This window comes from Molothrus aeneus, chromosome 4 (genome assembly GCF_037042795.1).
Source record: "Molothrus aeneus isolate 106 chromosome 4, BPBGC_Maene_1.0, whole genome shotgun sequence".
Classification (NCBI taxonomy): domain Eukaryota; kingdom Metazoa; phylum Chordata; class Aves; order Passeriformes; family Icteridae; genus Molothrus; species Molothrus aeneus.
Genome location: NC_089649.1, coordinates 4,126,312 through 4,150,895, shown reverse-complemented (window position 1 = coordinate 4,150,895; position 24,584 = coordinate 4,126,312). Strand labels below are relative to the sequence as shown.

Here is a 24,584-nt window from a genome sequence, read left to right as displayed (position 1 = left end):
GTGATGTTTGATGCCTGTTGCTTGGGAATGGAATGAACTTCCATCATCCTGCACAGCCTCCATCTCCTGCAGCAGGTGAGCAGAGCAAGAAAAGCACACAACCAAGTAATGCCCTTCTGAAGAACAGAATTATCCGTGTCACAGCAGGGATGGCACTCCGGGGAAATGTGCCAACCCATGGGCAACGCACAAAGTGAGCTCCAATGCCCTTTAACATAAAATTCCTTCTGCCCCTGTTTGTCCCCTCACCCTCTGTGTGCCTCTGTCCTCTCAGCTCTCCTCTCCACTCTTTCCAAACCACCCACAGGGAGAAAACAGCGCCTGCAGTAGGTGACTGCAGCCACAGAAGTGCCACAGAGCTGCATCATCATTCCTTACATGCTGCCAAACACTACAAGTAACTTATTTTAGCTACTGATTTCCCCATTCTTCACTCAGCTGGAACTGTGTGTTCCTCTCACCTGCCTGGCAAAGCAGAAGTTGGGGTGGCTAACTGGCTCAAAATTTTTGACAGAAAGAGCCCACCAGGTGAGGAAAAGAATCACAGCACATTCTTGGCTGGGTTGGAATTCTTTGGGTTTTTGTCTTTGTTTTGGGTTTTTTGTGTTTTTTTTTTCTTTTCCAGAAGAACAGATTAAAAAAAAAAAAAGTAGTATCACATCATCAAAGCCTGTTGCACAGACATAAGAAATCTTCATCAAAGTATTTTACTCTCCGATTTTCTAAGTGCTGAGTACAAGCTTGCAGTTTGAATTATGATTTTTTGTAATTGTCTTATGTTTTAAAGAAGCAAATGAAAATAACATTGAAATTCTGTACCTACAGCAACACAGACAAAAACTAAACCTGAAATTGTTAGATGGACTTTGCCATCTCCAGAATTTCCAGCTCTGTGAACAGCTGCCAGCAGCAACAGGCTGTGATCCTGCAGAGAGGTGAGCTAGAGGGGCTAGCTGGCACTAAAGGCAGGTGAAGATCCTTGCCAGCTGTTTTTACAGACAGCTCCTGACAGCAAAGGAGCAACGTGCTGTTTGGACAAATTCTGGAGTCTCGAGCTTTGCTCTGGCCTGTGAAGTGTATTGCCAAGACCAAGCCTTTCCTCCCATCTCCTTTCCTTTAGTCTTGCATTGTGTCTGTTCTCTGCTGTGGCATTGCTCTCCTTTATGATCCATTTCAACAATACCTTTCAAAATTTTCCATGGTTCATCACAGCCTTTGTGTAGCAACTCAAAAATTCACTTTTTGAAAGTGAAGGACAGAAAAATTTTAATTTATGTGGTATTCAGACTCCATACTAGCAAGACTGAATCAACAATGGCCAGACCTCTGCGAATTGCAAAATATCACTGTTGTTACTCTAAAATATTCAAGTGCTGAAGCAAACCATGCTGTTCTGCATGTCTTTTTTTTTTTTTTTTAAATAAAAAAATCCTAAACAAAACAAAAGTAAAAAAAGAGGACCTCTGGCATAAAGCATGTACAGGCTGTTTTAGGACTCTCACCGTTTTTTGAGATTGAAAGGACGAACATCTTTGGAAACCATAGTTTGTGATCAGTCATTCAGGCAGCTGTTCAGAGGGCTAACATTCTTTGCCATGGACCAGAGCAGTTCCAGAGATAAAGAGCCATTCAGAAAAGCTTACCATATCAGAAACCCTACTGTTAGATCCAGGTAAAATAGCTTCTTTTACTAGGAATTAGTGAAAATGAAGAAATAGAACATTTAAGTGCATACATCCATCACAGCATTTTTAATCTACAAGACAAATATAGACTCTTGTCCAACAAAATATCAGTCTAAGATTTTTATTCCAGCAGCTTGGTCTACAGAGATTGCTTTCAATCACAGAGGCTTTACCCTTTAAGCAGAAGGCTGTGGTTTGTCTCCTTGAAGCTCGGGAGCCTCCTTTGCCTCTGCATTATTCCAGTTACCCCTAAGCAGGTCCAGGAGGAACAGGCTATATCTTTGGTGGAACACTATTGTAATTTGCTTTATGGTGGGGGAAGGAGCACGGGTTGCTTTGTGCCGTGTGCAGGAGGATGCTGTTGCTTCTCTTTCAACATTTTCCAAACTTGTACTTGAAGAGAAGAGCCAGACAGGCCTTATGAAACACGCTTTCTATACAAATAGTACATAATATACCTTATTTGGCTGTGGTTTGGAGCCATTGCCGTTCTGTGATGGCTGCAATGGGCTCTCAGATGCACACTCATGCACGTAGCACAGTGGAGGGCTGGGAGCACAGCGGCATCCACACCTGTTATTCACAATAATTGTATTTTTTAACGAAGCAAATGCTGAGAAAACAAGGTTATTTAGCTATTTAGTTCTTTCTTAGTCCCTAAGAATGCCTGTCCATTTGAACACCTGCTGCATGGCCCTTCGCAGGGGTTTTGCTCTCTGCGTGCAAGCGCTTAGAGACAGGCAGACAGGGTATGCCATGGCCTAAGGGGCTGGTGGTTTGTGCCAGCTGGAAGGTTTATAGCAAACTTTTATGTTGTTACACTGCCACTACGTGCCACTGCCAAGACAGGGCAGCACAGAGAGACCACAGCAAGCTGCATGAGATGTGGGAGGAGCAGAGCCAGCACACCCAAGGCAGGAGCCAGCCACCACTTTGATACATGATGACAATGCCCATCAGTGCTATTTTGATGGCCAGGCTATCAAGTACCTATAGCTACTGCTTGCAAACAGGTTTTCTTCCCAAAGCAGGAGCCTTAAAGTGTTTACTCCTGGATGTTACTGTGCAAGGAATGGGAGCATCTGGAATGTTTATGCAGGGGGAAAATTAGGTCATGTGCAGCCAGATGTCCTATGCTTACAATCACAAATCCAAACTCAGGAGCAAACACGTTGTTATTTTCCCTGTGATCTAATTAAAAAATGCTAGCAGGTACTTTTGTAATATTTTGGCTTGATTTTAAAACCTTTTGCTTGCATTTTAGCACGGAATGTTACAAACGTATAACTATGCACAACAGTTTGGACCAAAAGTAAGAAATCAGTGTACACATCAGGAGGACAATGACACAGAGGGAGCTCATCTGGCATCACACTGCTTCTCTTAGCACATGTATTTAGGACATGCTGAGTGGCTTGGCTGGATGCTACTCTCTACAGCAGAGGTGTCAGTCACAGAAGCGTTTCTCTAGGCAGCACAATGCATCTCTTGCAGCCCTGAATACTGCCCACAACGACCAATGTGTGCCAGGACAAACTGCACAGTTTCTTTTATGGCTTCAAGGAAGAGAAAATGAGGTTTCACACAGGAATCAGCTGGTCGATTGCCACAAATATTTGCATTAAACTTTCCAAAGGTGTCCACACTGTTTACTGGGGAAAAAGAAAAAAAAATCTGATTTAGAGGAAACAACAATAAATGGTGTTTAGCAACAGACACCATTCAGCAGGTGATTTTCTTTGCAAACATTCAAAGCACACTGTGAATTTGACTGCAGGTTACAGTTAATGGAGTACAGAGTTCATGTTCATCCACATTGCTCAGGCATAAGTGAATTCCCCTGCATGCTGGACTTCTACAAATAGTTACGGGCTTGAATTTAAGCCCAAGGTAAACCAGTTGTATGTGCTGAGATTACTGACACAAGTAGTTCCACAGCAGCATCACTAGGGGCCCAATAGCCACACTCAGTAGAATGGCTGAACATCTTGACTCAGGCATGCTCTGAGCATCAGTTTAGGGCTTTATCTGAGGATGTAATCCACTACTACTCCCTCTATCCCTTCACCAAATAATCAGGTTTTTTTTTTAAAGTTAACTAGATAGTGATTTGATTCTCACGTCAACATTCTTTTAATTTCATTTTCTTTGCCTTGAATTCCTTAAAAAGTATGATGTGTTTTAATGCAAAGTCAGAGTTGAACTTCATACTCCAAACTGTTTACAATCAAAACACCAAAAAAAAAAACCCAAAAAAAACCCAACCCAAAACCCCCAAAAAATTATTTCCTGACTAGGAATGCAGTGTGGTTTGAGACTTGCAAACTGGTCAAATGACCAGTAATCTTCCAGCACCAAATAGTAAAATATTTCATCAATCATTTTCCCCCTGCCAACAAGATCAAATTGAAACTCAGTGAGAGGCCCTTTTGTAAACTTGCGTTGCTACACTCATAAAAAGTAATCTTTTTGTCAAAAGGAGTCCAAGCAGTTTAAGCAGAATTGAGTGAACCTGTACAGTAGTAGGAGATAAATCTATTTCTTCATCCATTTTCAATTTGTTACAGCAGAGATGTTTCCTACAGCTTGCCTTCCCTGCCACCCCCACCCTTTTCAGTTACCTGACCTGCCTTCATTAATTGAGTTGGCTACAGAGGGTATTTGTTGTCTAAATCAAAATCTGGAACAGCAACAATTTGTAGGGTTTGTCAGATGTTCACAAGGAAAAACAAAGATTCCTAACTCAATTGCCTTCTCTTTACCACAGCATTTATGTGTTCCAGAGCAGAAAGAATTTCTTGGTTATTTGGTTTTCTGATGTGGTACCCTCAGGTACTCTTAGCTTTCAATTTGAGCAAAAATAAAAACCTTGAGAGGCACACGCTTGCAACTTTTCTGACAATAAAATAATAAATAAAGCCACATGAGAAAGACACTAGCAAAATACAAAGAATATTTAGAATTTTTCATTAGCACAAATTGCAAGTGCAAAGAGACTAATAATGAAAAAAATTATTTAAAATAAAAGTCCAGGGGACTACTGCTTTATTGTATAGAACAATAATCCAGAACTCCAGTAGCCACATATAATTTAAACCAAATATCCAAAGGATGTTTTTTGCTTGGAAGAAAGCTACAACTCCCAGGTCTTTATCCAGTTTGCATGGGACTAAGATAAAGCTATAAATAAACACACACTGTGACAATTTATATAGGATTTGCTCCCTAGCCCCTAAAGATGTCGGCAGTGCTTCCCAAAAAATAAGAAATACTTCAATAAAGTTATTTTTTTGTTGAGAGCAGAAATACAAATTCACCATAACAGTCCATGTCCATTTACCACATCCTGCAACTGGCACTAAGTGAGAACAAAAGATAGGTGAAGAGCAGAAAACCACATGCTGCAATTGTACTGTGTACCTTTAGGGCTCTTCAGCAACTTCTTCAGCTGTCTTCTCCTCCTCAGAAACTGCAAATGGAGACAGAACACCCATGAGAAACACTGGAAATTATTTCTTCAATGGCAAATAGTCAACTGAGTTGGTTCCCTTAGTCCAAAATATCCTTGGACTAAAGGGGTAGAATTTACAAAGCTATACTAGGTATGAGGGCATTTTTCTTTTTATCTTTTTAATTCTAATTTTAAAAGGGTTTAGAGGCCAGACCTTCTAAACTCCTGCTTAATATCTCAACAGTGATGATTCTAACACACATTTTTCTTTGCATTCAATTACATCATTCAGCTTCAAAAGCAATATCAGATTGTTTATAGTTGCATCAAAGCACTGCAAGCTTTATCCATACCACATGCACTATATTTTTCTTTACACCAATGCAATTTAGGAAAATTCTGTATTTCAAATCAAGACAGATGTTGATAAAATGTGTTATATGCAGCACAAAGGGAATTTTTTGTTTTTGATGAAGTTCACATCCAGCCACTCACTGAGCAGGGCGCTGAGCTCACCACACTGCCACGACCAAATTTAGCAACCTACTTCTACTGCAGCACAGATAATTTGACAATTGGATTTTCTGCTAAGGCTGTGATGCCCAACACAGCCATCACGGGCAGCCACACAGCATCACTCGAGTTCTGCATGCTCTTGCAGCTGCTTCAGTGCACACAGCTGCCAGCACTTCAGACACCAACACTTCAGACCCAGCTGGACTCTGGCACCCCCTGAGGCTCACCACAGCTCCTCAGCATCGTTGTCCTGGCTCTCTGAGTGTGTACCAGAAATCTCTGGGGCTGCTGGGGCTACTCCTTCCTTGTCACTAAGTTTTCCTCGTGGGCAGAAGAAGGTGCAACACCCAAGACTACTTAAAAGGTCCTTGTCTTCTCTTTCCATTCACAATCGTAAATGAGGGTGAGCAACCAAGGCTCACAAAGCATGAAGTACCTGCCCAGCATATATGCTTGAAGTGGCTGAACACAGCAGGATCTAGCAGATGATTAAATTTTGTCATGCAAATAAAACTTTGGAATTCCAGGGAAAGTCTGCCTCTTTCCAGCCCTGGAGCAGAAACCTATAAACTGGAACTCTTTTCATGTATATAGACATAGGCAAATATTCTCTAATGTATAAATTATCTCTTGTAGATACTGTTGCTTTGTTTTCTGATTTCTGTCTAATTCATGGGACATTACATCTACACTCCACATACCCTTGGAAAGACATCATGGGTAGTTTTAATGTAAAAATATTCTAGCATCAGGCTGAGGATTCAGGCTGCAATTCAGGCTGCAGTGGCCAACTGGCCATTTTCCAGTACTCCTTTAAGCATAAAGCAGTCTGTCTCTATAAAAAGCCTCTAACAGGTAATATTTACTAGTAGGCAGTCTCTATAGAGAGAACCCATCACCCAGCAGCTGCATGTTAAATTTTACTGGAGTAAATTCTCTCGTGTCCTGTTCTTCTTCCTGTCAGAGGTCTCCATCATCACACGCTTTAACTGCTCCATCGGAGGTTTGTCTCTGTCTTGTTTCATCCTACACCAAGCACCATGTCCATTAAACACAGTAAGTAAACAGCTTCTTTAGGAGCTCAATAAATGCAGCAAATAGGAGTTTTATAGAGCTAGCATCCCATATATTCCCCCAAATATCACCTTACAGCTAGTTAAATACAGCATATTCTGAACATCAATTATTTCACTTTACTTTGCAGAATGCTTTCTGGATTTTGAAGAAGCAACAGGAAAAGAAATGCTCAGGAATTGGCACTTTTGCCTTTACAGGGAAAAGCCATGCAATAGAAATAGCACATTTGAAATGTGGAACTTTGGATATTTTACAGCAAGCAATACTTGATGTAATGCCATATATTCGCTATGGTAACAAGCTGCTAGGTTTCAGTTTGTAACATGAAACATTCAGCTTATATTACCAAAAGTTCTTTCTCTGGCTGATAGTATTTAATTTTTTTTTCTTTGTGAGTATTCTAATTTCTTTTGCACTAAGAAGAGTAGATCAGTAGGCGACTAGAGGGAGCACCATGGTCTTTTCTGCTTTTTAACAAAACCTCATTTCCTTTGGATGAGAATTGTGTTTATTTGTCTTCTACATGAATGCCTGCCTTAAAACCAAACATTAACCACTTGTACTGAAAAAATTGTCTCTGGTCTGAACTATTCTTTATGGCAATCAGAAAGGCAATCTAATGCAAAAAATAGGGATTCCTTCCAAGGTGTTCATCCATGTCTCTGTGGAGTAGCTGTCACAGCCTAAAACACAAAGGCTCTTGTGGCAGGCATTGCATTTTGGATACCTGTGTCTGTAGAATGGGTGCAGTATGTCCATGTACAGAATTGCCCTCGGTTAGGGCACACATCTTGTACTGGAGTGGCTGTGCCATCCGTTCCTTGAGCAGTGTGACTGGAGCCCCCTTCCAGGTGCCACAGGTGTTTAGGGGGAGAACCGTGGCAGCAGCTGCTGGTGCCAGTGTCCACGCTCACGGCAGCTCGCACTGGGTCACTCTCCTTCAGGCCTTGTCGCCAGCAAAGTCTCAGCCTGCCTGGTGAGGATCATCTTTGCCCTTTGCCATACTGCATACTGTCCAAGTGTCCTCTAGTGTTTTGCATTAGGGAGCAGGCTCTGGCCTCCCAATGGCTGCCCTGAGCGTTCACCTGACACCAGCACCAATCTCGGCCTGTTTCTGGGTGCTTTGGACACGTCCTGGAACAAACGCTCTGCGTTCCATTCCAAGGCCAGCACATCTTTCTCTGTCCAAGGGAACTGCTGCCATCCCAGGGCAAAGCCAGGTGAACGATGCCCCGGCAGGCTGAGAATGAACCCCCTGCCCATCTCAGATGTGGGGCTGTCCCGCGGGGTCCTTCTGCACGAGGAACATCAGACAGACCGCCCGAGGCCTCACTGATGAGCTGGTGGCACAAAGCGTGACAGAATTTGGGCATTTCTCCTTTGTGTTGCCCTGTTTCCCAGTGCTATTCACACCGTCTATCTTTTGTTTTTTAATCTGCATGCATTTCATATTTTTTCAATCCAGTTTAATCTCTTGCAATTGCTCCATGTAAAATCCTGCAGTAACACCCTATTTCATACAAGATACTTTAATCTCTGCCTGGTACAATGGTGACTCATTTTCCATAATCCTTGGATGAAGGATTTTCTGTCTGTTAAATCATTGTTAATAAGCCTTTCATGAACTCTGCAGCAAATAACGGATGTAACTAAAATCACTCCTAACTTTTGTTAGTTCAAATACTAAAATATTAGGCTTCTTTATTTTTTTCAAAATATTTGTAGAGAAGTTACAGCATCTTCACTTGGTTCTGTGTTATTTCCTGAATGATGATTAGTTTGAAAACCCGAAGTCCCTGCATTTTTTCATGCAGTGATGATTATGATCCATTTTGTCTGTTTATGCCAGATTTCTTACAATTTCCACAGGCTGTAAGTGAACAAAACAATCTGAATTGTGCAACTGCTTCTCTGCAATGAGGACACATGGTGTTTAATGTTATGCTTTCCATTGAATGCCCAGCTGCTGTATTATCCTTATAGAACAATGCCACTCGAGCTCCTTGACATCTTTACCAAAATACCCACTCGCAGCATTCCTGCCAAATAGATCTCAGTCAAGGGATAATTCCATCCTGACCCATACAATTTAAAGCCTGCCAAAGAATTATTTTGTTTCCCTTCATATCCACAAAAGTGGGGCTCATTTGGCTCCTTCTTAATTCTCTGGGGGAAACTTGCCCCTGCACACACATATCCTTCATCAAAAGCTCTGGAGTGAAATGGCTTCACAATTTTCCTGCTTCGTTTGGTGTGCTGTGACTCCCCCCATCCCAGCAGGGTCTATTACTCTACAGAATATACAGAATATTACTCTACCATGTACAGAAGGATTACTTCACAGTTTCATACAAGGTGTTATATTGGCAGCAAAAAACCTCACCCTCTGTGTATATTTTTTTTCTTTCTGAAAGTTTATTTTCTTTCCCTTAAGCTTTTTCATTGGCTATTTGTCAATTTTCAGTTTTCTGCTGGGATAAGTAGCCGCATCCCAGTATTGCTGGCTACAGCTTTCTTCAATTTTGTCAAGCATTTAGGCATACCATACACTTCCAGGTCTGAATTAGGACCTTGGCTGTGATTTCAACAAAAGGCAATATAAAAGAACCGAAAGCCTTAGAGGAATCAAAGTGATCACATTTGCTAACTGTAGCCACGGGACTGTGCGTGTTGCATCAACAGCTGGTGCCAAAGCACTCAGGATTTGGACACAGCAGGGATTCTGAGGGCAAGCATGCCCAAGGTTAGGCAGAGCCACAAGACACACACACTGCACAACCAGCAGTGCAGAACATCTGTGCAGTGCCCATTGCTGATGTCTCACAAGGAATCCCAACCCAAACATGTCCTGCTCCTGCCCAGGGGGGCTGCAGGCACTCGCAGGCAGCCCTTAGCTCCTCTGCTTTAGGAGATAACCATTTGGAGAAGAAATGCAGCCTCCCAAATTGCACCCGCAGGAACAGAACGTGGCTGGGCAACATTACACTTCCACCTAATGCAATATCAAACCACTTGTGTGCTGGAAACATATCTGGCTTGAGTTGAACAAATACAGAACAGGAAATTGATTTTACAGACAAAAGAAAATTGTGGATCTGTTCTGAAAGCTTGCATTTAATTGGGGTTTTTTGGGTCTTGTGGGGTTTTTTTGTTTGTTTGTTTTGTTGTTGTTCTTGTTGTTGTTGTTGTTGTTGTTTTAATAAGGCATCAGATTCAGGAAGCTCCAGTAGCTTATTAGCACAATATCCAACATTTCACCTAGAAATGTCATTTTTAGAAAACTATCCCTATCAATTCAGTGAAAGAAAACCCACCAAAACCTGCCTCCTCTGTAAAGCAGTAATTCCTGCAGTCTTTAAGGACAATTTTTACAAGCTCTGAACTTGCAGCCCAGAGAGTGAGTGCAGAGCTATACACTTCTGTGAAGTTAGAGCAGAAAACAGCCCAAATGCAGAGGGATTCTGCATGCTCATGATGGTCACTTTGAACTGTGTGAATATTTGTGAGCTCAGCAGAACAGAGTGACAAGATAAGCAGGGACTTGTGTGCCCTGTGTGACTGACTCATCCCTGCTGCAGCTGATAATAAAAAATAACGCGCCCAGGCTGACTTTCTCCTGCTAATAATAAAGGAAACCCCATGCAAGTGCACTGGCTTCCAGAACCCAGATCCTACTGCTCGCACAGCCTCTTCCCCAGAAGCCTTCAAGCTTTGAAAACAAGCTTTCCAGCTTTCCTGGGGCAGTTTTTATGCAGAAACAGCCTGGAGTTCTGTCTGGGATGTAAAGCCCTAGTGCAAAATTTGGCCAGCTTACAATGGCAGTCATGTCCTACAATCTAGCAGAAAACATGGTATAAGATGACCTTGAAACAAGGAAGAGATACAAACTGATTTGTATATTATTTTTTTAATCTTACTGGATTTTAAACTTCTACCTTGCATTTTTAAGTGGTTTTCTAAGTACGTTTTCCTGATTTACAATAGAGAATAAGAAGATAGCTGTTCCAGATTTTCAAATGAAAGCTGTATTCAGTCTTTTCCTTGCCTGGGGGGAGGTGGGGACTCCTTCCAGAAGGACAGAAGTTTTAAAATGAGGTTATACAAGATAACCCAGCCTGCTCAGGAGTTCAGCCTGTATTTCTTCCCTCAGTTTTGCATTTCCTTACCAACTCATTTAAAGCTAACATATTTTGATTCTAATCCTAATTCTTTGATTCATTTAAAAGTGATCTTTCCATTTAGAAACAACAACAACAAAAAATTAAAGAGGCACTGGTATCCTGCAATTTTTAAAGATATTTAAAAATACACTTTTCTGAGTGAATCACTTTACTTGAAGCAGTATCCTTCATATGATGAATTTTTTTTCTAGGCAGTCAAGATGAGGCTGGGATCTGTAATGCCAAACACCAGGTTCAATTACTTTAAAAATATTCTTTGGAGAACAATTTGGTTTTATAAAGCTAAAATAACACAAGTTAGCCAGCATCATACAAATGGAATCCACCTGGAGCACGCAAACCAAAGCTGGAGTGCAAAACAAGGCTTTGATAACTCAAGCTGCCTGCAACATATCCAATGTCACACACTAATTCCAAAGGTGGGCAGGGAGAAGGGGGAAAGTCAAATTTAATTGTGAAATTAGAAGCAGTCTTTAATTTACAGTCTTTTAGGGACCATCTTACATTAGAATGTGATGCTTTTGTTTACAGAAAGCTTCCTCAGTCAGGTACATTGAAGGTCTCAGGATGCCCCCTGAAATGTTAAGATAAGCAGAGCAGAATATTCCTGGTTCATTTTAATAGTTTAAAGACCTGCTAATGGAAAACTGGCAGTGAAGTAGAATTGACTTTTAAAGAGTCAGATTCTGTCACGTTGGAAAAGTAATTCAAGAATTTGAGAAGACTTGCAAAACAGAGCACAGGAAGCAGGGGTACTTGGCTCACTCAGATCTAATCCAGGGGAGAGCACAGCAGTAGCAGCAAGAAGCTGTCATTCCCTTTAAGAGGAACTTCACAAATTTTGGTTCCATCAGCCTGAGGGGAAATGGAAAGGTAAATTGTTCCAAACCCTGAGGTGGTGATGACAGCCCACGGGCATCAGGAGTTTAGTCCCTCTGGCATTCCAGCTATTGCACAGGATGAACACAAACCAAAGGCTCAGAGCCCAAGGTCTTTGGGAAACTGATGAGCAAAGGAAAGCTGGGCTGTCTAATAAACCTGCCACCACACAAATATGACATATTCTCCTTTTTGCAAACCATCCCCAAGCAATCCAGATAAAGATCATGAGGTCCAGCTGAGGGCCTAAACCATGGCATTGTGAAGAAGAAAAATTGTCACCACTCCATAGAGAAAGAGAAACGTGTTCAATGAGCCAAGCACATCTCAGGTTGTTTGTGTCTGATGTAGGTCACCAGTTCCCAAGAAAAGCCTCATTAGTTCCTACTAATGACCAGAAGATTCCCTTGAGGAGGGTTTACTCTGCAGTTGATGATTAGAAAAAGATTCAGAGATGCCTATTATGGTCACAATAGAAGCATAACAGTGCGTGTCACATTAATCCAGAATAGTTTATAATACCTCACAAATTTCAGGAATATTGGTTTATCTTCTGTAGCATGGAATTGTAGCAATGAGAAGCAACTCACATTGCTTGTTTGTTTGTTTGTTTGTTTTAAACACTGAACAATCTTTAGTTACTGATTGGAATGGATCACACGGAAAACTAGCATAAGTTAACATAAACCATGTGTATGAAAAACACCCTAATAATTTCATGTATTAAACCCTTTGGGAATTCTAAAAACACTTCTAATCAAGACATTTTCTTGAACATTCCTCATACAAAGTACTGCACCAAGTTTTATCCACTTTATCCACAGTTTTTAAAGGAGCCAAGTTGTTGTTTGCAAAGGATGTTTTTCTCTGCTACAGGAAACATTGCCCAAAAATTAACTTCAAAATCCCCATCGTTGCCATTCTGGTTTGAACTGCCACCATGGGAAAACAGCAAGGAGTCCCCGTTGCCATCTTTTCTCTAAATGAGGAGACCAACAGTATGCCTGTGATTGTTGTATTTGCAGGAAAATTTCAAACACAGGTGATACTATGTCCAGTAAATTAAATGCTAATAGATTTTGTTGTAAAAAGTGAGTTGATGCTTTCCAATTTAAATACATACAGTTATTTTAAGAGTTTTTTTAAAGTCTTGACAATGAGCTATGAATACTAGTAAAAGCAGTACATCTATTTTCTCATTAATAGTGACATTCATTTAGGCATTATTATTCACTGCATGTCCTTCCACCATTTTTGAGGAGCCACTTGCCCCCTTGTTCTAGAACAGGCAAATAGGAAGACAGTTATTTTAGGCACTTCTCTCCCACTTATTTCTTTGCACTCAGCTGGGAACTTCAAGGGGTTTTTCCATTTTACCAAAATCTTCCTCCCCAGCCCAGTGCACACTGTAAGATTCTTTTTGGCTAAGCTGATCAAAACTGAACAGACTCTCCATGGACTGGCTGGGGTCTTCAACTCTTAACTCTTGTGAGCTCTTCAATGCTCACAGCTTTTACAGAATTTTTTTTTCTAAATATTGCTCACTTTCTTCCAACAGAGATTTTCCAGTTATGTTATGATGACTCATCTAAAACTCAGTTTTATGAAGGAAAATCAGGAGGAAGAAGAAGAGACTAGTGGCCAATGAATGGCAATCAGATAAGTGCAGCAGTCCAAGAGACAGATAAAAGAAAGTGATGAATGTGAAACAGAACTACCCAACACAAGTTCCAGATAGAGATGCTTCCCCCATATGATAATATTTACATAATTCAACTTCTTAGGTCCTAATTTAGTTAGATCAGCCTATCACAATCAGTAAAAAGCCCTCATTCCTCCACCTCACACAAACAGATGGCTAGAATGGTGTGCCTGTTCTACTGAGCAACATCATTCTGAAAGCCTCTGAATAGTTATGAGCAATTGCAAACCACCCTGAGGTGGTAATTTTCTAATTTTTTTCTAATTTTTTTTCTAATTTTTTTCTAATTTTTTTCTAATTTTTTTTTTCTAATTTTCTAATTTTCTAATTTTCTCAGTAATTTTCTAAGTACTAACAGTGTCGGCACACCCAGAATTTGGGAGCACTGACTGTATCGGGTGCTTTTGTGTGCCTGGCATCACTGTATGATGGGCTCAGCACAAGTCCTGTCCCGAGAGCAGCAGCTCCTGTGCAGAGCAGCCTCCAGTTGTTTCTCTAGGCTGCAGACAGCTGCCATGGCAGTGTGTTTGGAGCTCAGCATGGAAAACACTGGCACATTCACACACTAATCCTCCCAAACCCAGGCACTCACTCAAATGGCCTTGGGAATAACAAACACAGACCATGCCCTTCAATACTTGAAAGAATAAAAAAAAAACCTGTTAGAGAAGTCAGGAAGAAGTCTGGAAAAGCACAGTTTGGGGCTAATTGCTTCTCTTATTTCAGTTGATAATGCCAAAACCTCAAGCCTCAATACCAGAGTTGGAGAAGAATTTATGGTGGCAACCCAAACACCAGAAGTCACAGATCCCTAATCCAAATAGCACTTGGCCAATCGGTGAATTTTACAGCATTTGATTTGTCTGAAGAAAAAATTAATTTATGGTCCCACACACAGACTGCACTGTGAAAGGAGAACAACAGGAATTCAACCAGTAACCAAGAGTGACAGCTCAAGCAATAAAAAGGTAGAGAGAATTAGAATTTAGAGGAAGTTAAAACCTTGGGAACATAGTAACATAGTTCAGTACTTATTCTGGTAACAGTATTTCATAGAACTCCAGATTGGATTGTGGATTGTAAATTGCTTAACTTGAGGCAAGGAGAACATTCCAGGCAGGTACCATTGTTAGCTGTCTGAAATGGAAATGATCCTGCTTCAGTATTAAGCATCCGCCTCCAAGGTTGGGTTGGTTTTTCGTTTGTTTGTTTGTTTGTTTGGTATCTGTTCTGGTTTAGGTGGGGGGTTTTCTGCACATCCATGTAAAATGATACATTTACATGTTCTGTATACAGGAGCTGGAGACAAGCATCCCTTCACAGCTTGCACCTCCAAACATTAGAGAAAGCTTTATGGATTAAAAGCTTTATAGATTAGAAGAGACAAAGGCATTTGAAAAAGCAGAGGTTCACTGGTAACAATAAAAATACTTACACCTTCATCTGTAGAAGTAACACCAAGTTGCCAACAAAACTAGTTCAAGTTACTTAAATATATACTTTTTTCCAAAGTTCTGAAAGAAAAATCTTCTCTACCTCAGTACAAGTAGAGCTATGCTACTTTGTCCCTCTAAATGGAGATAACATGAATGATAAAGATGGTTAAGTCCAAAACTGAAAGTTACATCCAGAAGGACTTTCATCAGAATTTTTTTAAGCCCAATAGCTGTTGGCTGCAAGTAGACACTGAACTGAGTGGCAGAGAGAAAGCAGAGACCTTTCGAAACAAACCCTCACCTTGTTGTGAGCATGATGCCAATGGAACCTTGTTCTAATGCAGCTTAGAGGAAAGGGATGCTGGTTTGGGCCGGTGTGTCAGGCCATGAGCTGCTGGTGGCCTCCCTTCCATGGGCAGGAACTCGGGGAAGAGCTGCCCTGGGGGCGCTGCTGCCCTCCTGCAGGCAGGAGCAGGGTGAGGGGAGCTGGGCCAGGGAGCAGGGAGTGCTGAGCTGACCTGGAGCAGGAGCCTGTCCAGCCTCCCGGGCCAGGACCTGGGTCACACGGGGGTCACCTGGTGTGAACCATGGGGAGCTCACCCGGTCACACCCGTCACCAGCAGCTGCTCACAGCCATGTGCACTGGGCTCCATGGCACAGGACGGCTGGGCTCAGGAGTAAGCTCTAACATCCCAGGAGCACCCAAGAGATCAGGCAAGGAGAGCGCCCCTTGGCTTCAACTTCTTGACCATTTTACATCCCAAAGCTTTGTTTCTGCTGGCTTTACCACCCAGCCAAGAAAAACCACCGCAGCAAGGTTTGGTAGGAGGCACCTGGGATGACCCTCAGGCTCCCTAACAACTTGCAGCATAACACAAGTCTGGACTAGATCTTAGAAATCAGTAATTTCTAAAGAGCTGCTCCACTTCCAGGAAATACCAGCAGGAACTAACAATTACAAGGCATATTTCTTCTTATCAAATAGTGATCACGAAGTACATGGCATCAACATGTCCAGAATGAGATCCTCAGACCTAATCACAGAATCACCACAGAGTGATTTGGGTTGGAAAGGACCTTAAATGAAATCTCATTCCAACCATCTGCCATGGGCAGGGACACCTTCCACTAAACCAGGTTCTTCAGAGCCCCATGCAACCTGGCCTTGAGCACTTCCAAGAGTGGGGCATCCACAGCTGCTCTGGGAAACGGTTCCAATGCCTCACTACCCTCACAAGAAATACTTTATGCCTAATATCTAATCAATCTATGCACCATGTTTCACAGGGAAGATCCCAGCTTCCCTTTCTCAGGGAAGAGCCTCTTCAATAAAATGGCAGAAGTATTTACCATACAGAAGATCCTACCTTATCCAACAATGGACAGTTATTCATAGATAAGCACTGTCAAAGGAATACACAACCACCTCCAGACACAAGCAAGTGCTTAGGAAATGAAAGGGAAATTCTGCATTTGCTCTCTAGAGCAAGAAATGCTGCAATACATTTTTAAACATATCTCTTAATGGCTCTAATTCACCAAATTTAACATAAAACAGACTACTTCCTTTCAAAATGAAGTGGTCTACATATTCCATAGAAATGGAAATTTTCAGGGCTCTAGGTATTTTAACTTCTACCTTATAAATATTTCTATATGTAAGCAGTAATAATCACAGCCAAGGTACTCACTTCTACTTTCTATAAACTGTATTACAGCAGATCAGACTAAGTACTGTTTTAAAATGTTATTTGTAATAGATGGTTTCAGAGACAAGCACAGGAACTAATCACATTTGAATTAAAATCGCATTCATACACAAACCTTTCATAAAACTCAGCAACTAGAAGTGCTGCACTATCTCTCAAGTTTGTTAAAAAGGCAATTAAGATGCATCCATTCCTCACTGGAGTCACCAAGAAAAAAGTGAGAATCATTCCAAATCTGCTAATGCCTTTGATGGTACTGTGATAAACGCCCATGGATTAGCAGTCAAAATATTTTTAATCTCAGTTTGATCTGTGTTTTAGACATATTCAGACATATTCAGAACCCACAACACACACACACTCAAAAACTACATTCATAAATTAACCTTGAACTGCAGCAGCTTCTGAATTATCAGCAAGTTCCAAATTAGCATCAGCTTCTGAATTAGCAGCAGCTTCCTGCTGTGCTTCCTCCGTAGCATGGGATTCCTCTGGAGGCAGTAAGTCATCCTCCCCTCCAGCTCCTGGGGGTACCCCAGCAGTCTCCTCCTGTGCTGTGGGTCCAGCACTCTCCTCCTGTGCTGCAGGTTCCACAGCAGCTGCTGCCTCAGCTTCCTCTGTGGTCTTCTCTGCTCCAGTGACTTCCTCCACCTCTTCTGCATCACCTTCTAAGGATTTATTCAATACAGTAAAGAGAGTAAAATATATGCATGCAACAAAAAATTCACCAAATACTTTTTATCATCATCATCCTCATTTAAATTTGAAGTGGAAAGCTAAGATTTGGGATCAGAATTGACAAAAAGATCAATAATTAATCCCCCATATTGTCTAATGTGGCATAAAAAAACTATGTTTATAAGATGAGGAAACCATATTCTTAATTACTGATTCCATTACACATTTCAGTGTGGTAAGAAAAGCAGCTGTGGCTTAAAGCAGGTGTTGGGGGTGCAGTGAAGGATAAAAAGGACAGTGTCAAGTGTTGCTTCCAAGCCCTCTGCTGAAGGGCCAGTGATGGTACGCACACAGGTGCCAGAGGGAGCATGGCTCTGTGGAATTACCACGTGGGGAACAAGACATTTGGTCTTACATAGGTAAGAAAATAACTTGCTAATTTCCAGTGGTCAGAGCTCACTTTTTTAGATATATGGCCACTTATGACTGACTATTTTCTTTTTACAACTCACAACTCCCTTTTAAAGACTTGTTTACACCACTATGGGTCCAACTCCTTAGAACCTGAAAAACAGTGTTTTCCAGTCATGCATCACTTCAAATTCAGCTGAGACAAGTCATGAAAAACTAACAGCACAAAGCAACAGGGATGCTAAACCACCATGCAGACATGCACTGACATCAAATTCACAAAGGAAAAGTTATACACCAACTGTTCATCACAAGTTCACCACTAGAACCAACTCACCATGCAAAAAAAAAAAAAAAATAGAACTGGAAATAAGTTTGTAACCAAGTGTAAACCATGTGAGAATTGAAACAAAAGAGCTTAAAGAGACATAGTCAGAGTTTGTTGGATTCTTTTGTATCTGTTTAAAAACCAAACAGATCAGTTTCATTTCTATGCCAGTGAAAGCCTATAATTTGGTGTTCAGGTTTCAAGACAAGTCCATTCATTGCTCGGTAAATATCAAAACTTTGCATTATGCAACCTGACCATGTCCCTTTAAGGAAACATTGTTTTAAAAACCCCCTTAATTCATTACACAAAGAACAGGCTAACAGCCAAGATCAGCATTCAGTACACTTTATTGGACGGTCAAATATAGAGTGCATTCACTCAGAGCAGCCAGCTTCTCCATCTCAGAACTGCCTCCTACAAAGCAGATTCAGTAATAAGCTCAATATGGTTTGGCCTTGCAAACATAGGTAGCTCTTTAAAAGTCTCACACAAAAGGAGTTTTACAATAGAAGGTACAAAGTCATCCCAAGGTAGGCTGCAGTGTACTCAATGGTACACGATTGTCCTTTGTATTTAACTTCCTCAGGTTTGCAAAGAGATTTCCCTTGTGTCTGGAAAGTGTAAAAGCAGAGCATACATTAGAAAGTCTGGAAAGTGTGAAAGCAGAGTACAGATTAGAAAGATTGAATCAGCTTACAACAAGTTAAAAAGAAAAGTCATAGCTAAAAAAGAAAGAAATCAGGAACAATCTTAAAGGACACAAACAACAAACGGAAGACAAAACTCACTCACTAAATAAGCAAGGAGAAAATCCTGCAAGCCAAACATCATTTTACATTTGAAATGATGTCCCAGATTTTCTACTGCTACTTTGAGCCAGGCCTCTTCCAGGGGCTTTTTAAATCCCTCCCTAATTTGAGAGTAGCTTTCAGTTAAAACGAGCCACAGAAAATTTGCTATCAGATCTCTTTCTAAATGTTTGTTATCATTCATTAAATAATAATTAAATATTAATAAATTCGACCCTCTAATAAACAAAGAACCCTAGTATGAGTCTTTCTCTTGTTTTGACAGACTTGTTTGCTTTGTACAGTTCTCTGTAACAGACATTTTGGGTTCGGGCATAAGGGGAGAATTTTCTCCCACATGAGAAATCACAAAAATCCTATCAAAGAAATCTCTGATCAGCTGCTCTCTAGCATTAAGTTCTTCCACCTAGGAAGTTCTTTCACCAGAGGCAGCAAATATGCCATGAACATGCTGCTTGGCATACTGCTTTTCTATCCATCACTTGATAGGGTTACCAGCTCTGCTTTAGAGCTTATTTTAAGCTTGATTTAATGTGCTCCTAAAAAAGTATCAGGATACTTTGAGAACAGAATTTTTAAATGCTCTCATCAGCAATGCTTACTGGTAAAAAGTATAGGGACTGGTTCTAAAGAATGCACAGGGCAAGAAACTGCAATGGCACTTGTGGGAAAAGCAATCCTATTCCAACACTCTGTGACAAGATAAACACACAAATATGGCTATGCAGGGAACAGGAGAAAAAGGGCAGGAAGAGGGGTGTTAACTCTTTTGAGAATGCACACAGAGGATTCCGTAGGAAAAGTAAGAACAGAACTGATGCTCATTCTTTATGTTCTGTTCTCTTGGGTGTACACAGCTGGGAATGAAGAAGGGTTTAAAAAAGGAGCTGATTCAACCCTGGTTTTGTACTGTGAATTGGAATGAACTACTCAGAAGTCCAACTAAAAACTCTGGGTTGAGCATTTATTCAGAAGTCAAATATTGAAAATAATACAGGAAACAAGTTTCAACTGTATTCACTGAATGGCCTTAGAAACATTTTGGACTTCTTACTATCAATAAAAAGGGAGGCAGCAATCATCTGCCACTGGTTGTGACATTTATGTGACTTATTAAGCAGCAGGTGATGGGATGTCTGCAGAGTACCCAAGATCAGCTGCTGAGCACTCAGTGCTGTGGGTATTTCACTCCAGCATGTGGAGAGGCCAGGGCCAAAACTCAGTACCTTGCAGCAGTGCACCTTAGGAGAAAAGAGACATCACTGGGAATATGTGGGAAGGTGTGCTTAATGCTCCCCCATTCTCCCACTGTGGCAGTCAGAACGTAATGAGGGTAATCCTCACTTGTGTCCTGAACAGCAGGACACCAGGTCCCTGGAGAGATCTGCTCTGGTCCTCATTACATTTTCTATTTTAGGGACAAGGAACGATTGCAAATTGTGGCTGAATTCTCAGCATTTATTTAAACAATTGAGTTTTAAAACTAAACTGCTTTCTTTTTTGGAAATTAAGATATTTTACTACTTTAAATCTTAAGGTCTGTAGTTTTAATGTTCTGAAACTAAAGCATGTGTTGTAGAAGTTCAAGGCTAACAACCTCTAAAGGAATAATTATAGAGGCAGACAATTTAAACCATGCTCTCACACTGAAGGCAAAATTTAAACTCCTGATACTTTAATCAAATGTATTCTTTATGTGCATGCAAATATATTAAAGCAGTTCTTAGAAGTCAACAGTATAAAAAAAAAAGGAAGAGCTTCAAGTGCTCTGGCTTCAATGCTTAATTCTTTTAAATAACAACCAAAAAATATTTAAATATCCTTAAGAAATTTTCCTAACTGTTCTCCTAGCAAGGCCATGCTTGCCAAAGTTCTACCTTTTACATTAATGTGAACTTAACATCAATTAACACTAATTGATGTAGACAGGGACAACATTCCATTACAAGTATTTGAACTAACACAGTCTAATTATTCAAGCATGAAGAGCTAAGTAAGGATTTGCTATACATTTAGGTAATGCCTGCATTTCATCTAACCCCAAATTGGAAAAGACAAAATCAAAGCTGTAGGACAAAAAATTGATGCAAGCTAATTTTTTTATGTAGGTTATTTTCCTCTATTGAACTGTATGTCCTGATGGCATGTGGCCTGAAGCCAACCTGTTGACTAAGAAAAGATATTATCTTCTCCCCCCCACTGAAAACAAAAGAACAAAATTGATTTTGACAGCATTATGTATTCAGTCAAGTTTCATTAAGCTTCCAGTAAATCAAACAGCCATTATACAATTAATGGTATTCACACATCAACTCTTCCCATTCAAAGAGGCTCCACAGGTGGATCAAAGACCAGATTAATGCCTGAACGTTAAGGCCACGACCAAAATCCGTGCAGCAGCAGCAGCTTTGTAGCAGAACAATACTGTACAAGCAGCCCTGCCTTCAGTCCCACTCACACAGTTCAGACAAGGACGTGGACAGTGCTAAAGCCTGATTAGACAATACAGAAATCTGTTCCAAATCCTCATGTACCCAGGGAACAAGAGAAAGCAGCTCAACTCACCCTTTCTTGACCAAGGATTGCTTTTCTGCTCCTCGGCTCTCTCAGGAAGAATATTTGTATTTTCAACAAACTTGCTGCGGGGCGAACTGACTACTCTGTAGGCCTGAAAGGGAATTATACCTGAATTTACAGCTACATCCCTACAAATTTACCAAACACATAGAGGGAAGAGGGAGAGAAGGAATTTTAGCAAGTGCTACTGCCCATCTTAAAATGTATATAAAATTTATCCAAAGCAAGGTTAAAAAAATTAATAATCTGCTAAACTAATCTATTTATGTATTTCATATTTCTCCATTGTTAGAAAGCAAATACAGTATACCATGCAGCTTTTGAAGTGCTGCAGGGTTTCAGGAATTGAAAACAGCATTTTAAAAGATAATTACATTCAGATTTCTATTTTTGTAATGTGGCAAAAATGTGACAGGAAGAGACTATGTTATTCATCCAGAAATGCAATCATACACGTTTGATATTTTGAACGAATAGCTACTTACCATTCAAGAGGATTATTTTGTGGGACAGGGAAATACGTATGTCTCTGGGGTGTGCTAGGCACTATCTCAGATCTTGGGGGAGAGGGACAGAGGTGAGCTATAGAACGGAGGATTTAGGGATGTGAAGCACAGAATCAGATACATTTAGAAGCAGGGAGGAGAATGGTTACTGAAAAGCTTAACAAAACCAGATGCTTACAAAACTTTAACATGCTTTCTTGAAGTAACTAATGCTGTTATCTTCCTTTTTTGTGCCCAAATTAACAAGGCTCGTATCTTCCCCTTGCAGCTGCAGATTGCTTATTTCACATCTGCCTCGCCCCCTTTGAAACACTGCTCATGTTTCTGGTGGACAAGACAAGGCGAGGGCTTAGAGACAGGTGCCTCACTCAATCTTTGGACACATTCATTTCACATAGTTTTAAACATGCTTTCCACCAGGAGTGACCCAGCACTACTTCTCAGAGTAACAGTAAACCAGGCAAGCAATAGGCTTTCACCTTCACTAAATCCTCCTAAGCTGATTTCTAAGTTAGGCTGCACTTAGCTACGATATCTGCGTTCTTTGATGGTTTGCATCTTGACCATACTCTAACCCATCACACACCTTCCACCACGCCAGCTCAGAAAGCACAAACAGCTCCGTCCCCAAACACTTACATAAAATAAACCACCAAAAGCAGCAACACCAGCAAGGAGATAGATCATCATGCTGTCTCTGGAAGAGCCAGGAACACTCCCAGATGACATCTGCCGAGGAGGCGCTACAAAAACCATCAGGGAAAGTGATGTAAAGTGCTGCTAAAATACGATCACAAAAAAGAATTATGGAACCTGAACTCTGTATGGGAAAGGATGATTGAAAAAGGTTATAAAAACAGATGTTGATGCATATTAATGTATCCTATGACTGAGTAACACAGGGTGTGGTGCTCCGTGGCTGAGCTCTTCCTAAGAAGTGTTTTTCTGTGAACTATGTTGTCTACCATCAGCTTCCCAGTACTGGGCACAGTCTATATAGACTAAGGAATGTTACAAAAAAAAAAAAGGAATGTGAAAAGCTCCTAAGTTAGGTAAAATAATTATCTGTCCTGATTCCTTATGATCAGCAGAAGTAATGAATTCTCTCTTCAGGATAATAACAGGGAATCTCTTAAAAAGCTTTTTCATTTGAATTCATGTTCTTTCACTCTCAGACTGCTGACACTTTGATCCATACCCTTCACCTCACGAATTGGGCAACAGAGCAGAGAGGCAGAACTGCAGAGTTTTTCACCTGACTCGATACATATGAACTGTAACAGCAGTGCTACCCATTCATTTGTTATAAACTGATTCTTATTACAGTCTTGGATTCATCTGTACACCTCAAGAAGAGAACCATGAAAAACACACGTAACTCTCTTGGTCAACAACGCTTTCTGCGGAGTTTTGTGACTCGATCCCAGATGAGAAATGTCTCATTGAAAAAGCGCTCATGAAAAATTAAATAGCTCTGAGCATTGCAATTGACAGCTGCAAAAACAATCGCAATGTCAAAACATTGCCATCGTGTGCTAGGTTATGTTTAGCATCATCTGCCTCATGACACAATTCTCAGACTCCAATAGCCGGGCATCCTCATGGATTTGCATACATTTATATTTTCGTTCAGCAGCAGTGTGTCCTTAACCCTCCGCCCCGGGGCCGCCAGCTATAGGACAGCGATCAGCAAGCTGCCATCGCCCAACCCGGCTGGCAGAGGTTTTTTTTGCCAGTGGTTACACAACCCCTGATGCGCCAAAAGCCATGGTTGTGGCGCACCGGCTCTGCTCCCGCTCGCTGCCGGGGCCCCGCCGCTCCGGCTGCTCCACCGGGGGGATGGACCTCGCTATTTTATAAGGAAGGGAAGGCAGCAGCGGCCACCGCTTTGCCATGGGGCGGGGGTAGGGGCTCCCGGCCCGGCTCGGCTGCCCGGCGGAGGGCAGTGCCGGAGCCCAGGGTGACCGAGCAGCCGTGCCCGGCTGCCGCCCGCCCCCGTCGCACCTGTCCCGGCCCCGCGTCGCCCCCGCCCGCGACCTGGGCGCATCCCCCGCGCCGCCGCCACCCGGAGGGCGCCCCGTCCCGGCACCCCGGGCCCGCTCCCCGGCCCGGCCCCGCGTACCACGCTGCTGGAGGCGGCTGGCGGCAGCAGGAGCCCTGCTCAGGCGGGCGGCCAGCGCCTGCGAGGCGGCCCTGCACAGGGACATGGTGGCGGAGCAGAGCGCTCGAAGCCGGCTCTCAGCTGCCCGTGGCGGCGGGGATGCGGCGGCGGAGCCCGGTCCCGCCTCGGGTGCCGCGGGGGCGGGCCGAGCCGCAGCCCCGCCCCGCGCACCTGGGCGCCGCTGCCGGCCGGCGCTGCCCCGGGCACGGCGCGGAGCCCCGGCTGCGGCCGGAGGGCAAAGCGGAGCGCACACGGGCCAGGGCCGCGGCTGCCCACAGCCACCTGCCCCGCGGCAAGCAAGCGCAACAACTGCCCCGCGATCATAGGGATGGCACGGACCAAGGAGAGGGAAGACAGGGAGCAACTACTGTTTTACTTAGAAAGGAATTTCTCCAAGAGAAAAAAACAAATCAAAGAAGAAATGAAGTAAATTGACGGCGGCGAAGGGCACCGGGGTTAAGCACGGTGCCAAAGG

At 42.1% G+C, this 24,584-nt stretch overlaps 1 protein-coding gene across 1 annotated transcript; it reads right to left on the bottom strand.

The window, feature by feature from the left end:
* Positions 1-1,728: 1,728 nt before the first annotated feature.
* Positions 1,729-24,233, bottom strand: MGARP (mitochondria localized glutamic acid rich protein). Its single transcript, XM_066549435.1, has 6 exons — positions 24,071-24,233; positions 22,588-22,691; positions 21,431-21,533; positions 17,023-17,304; positions 5,106-5,154; positions 1,729-3,337 (listed from the first exon to the last, which is right to left on the bottom strand). Exons 1-5 carry the CDS (start codon positions 24,153-24,155, stop codon positions 5,108-5,110), a joined length of 621 nt encoding a protein of 206 aa, XP_066405532.1. The 5' UTR covers positions 24,156-24,233; the 3' UTR covers positions 1,729-3,337; positions 5,106-5,107.
* Positions 24,234-24,584: the final 351 nt, after the last annotated feature.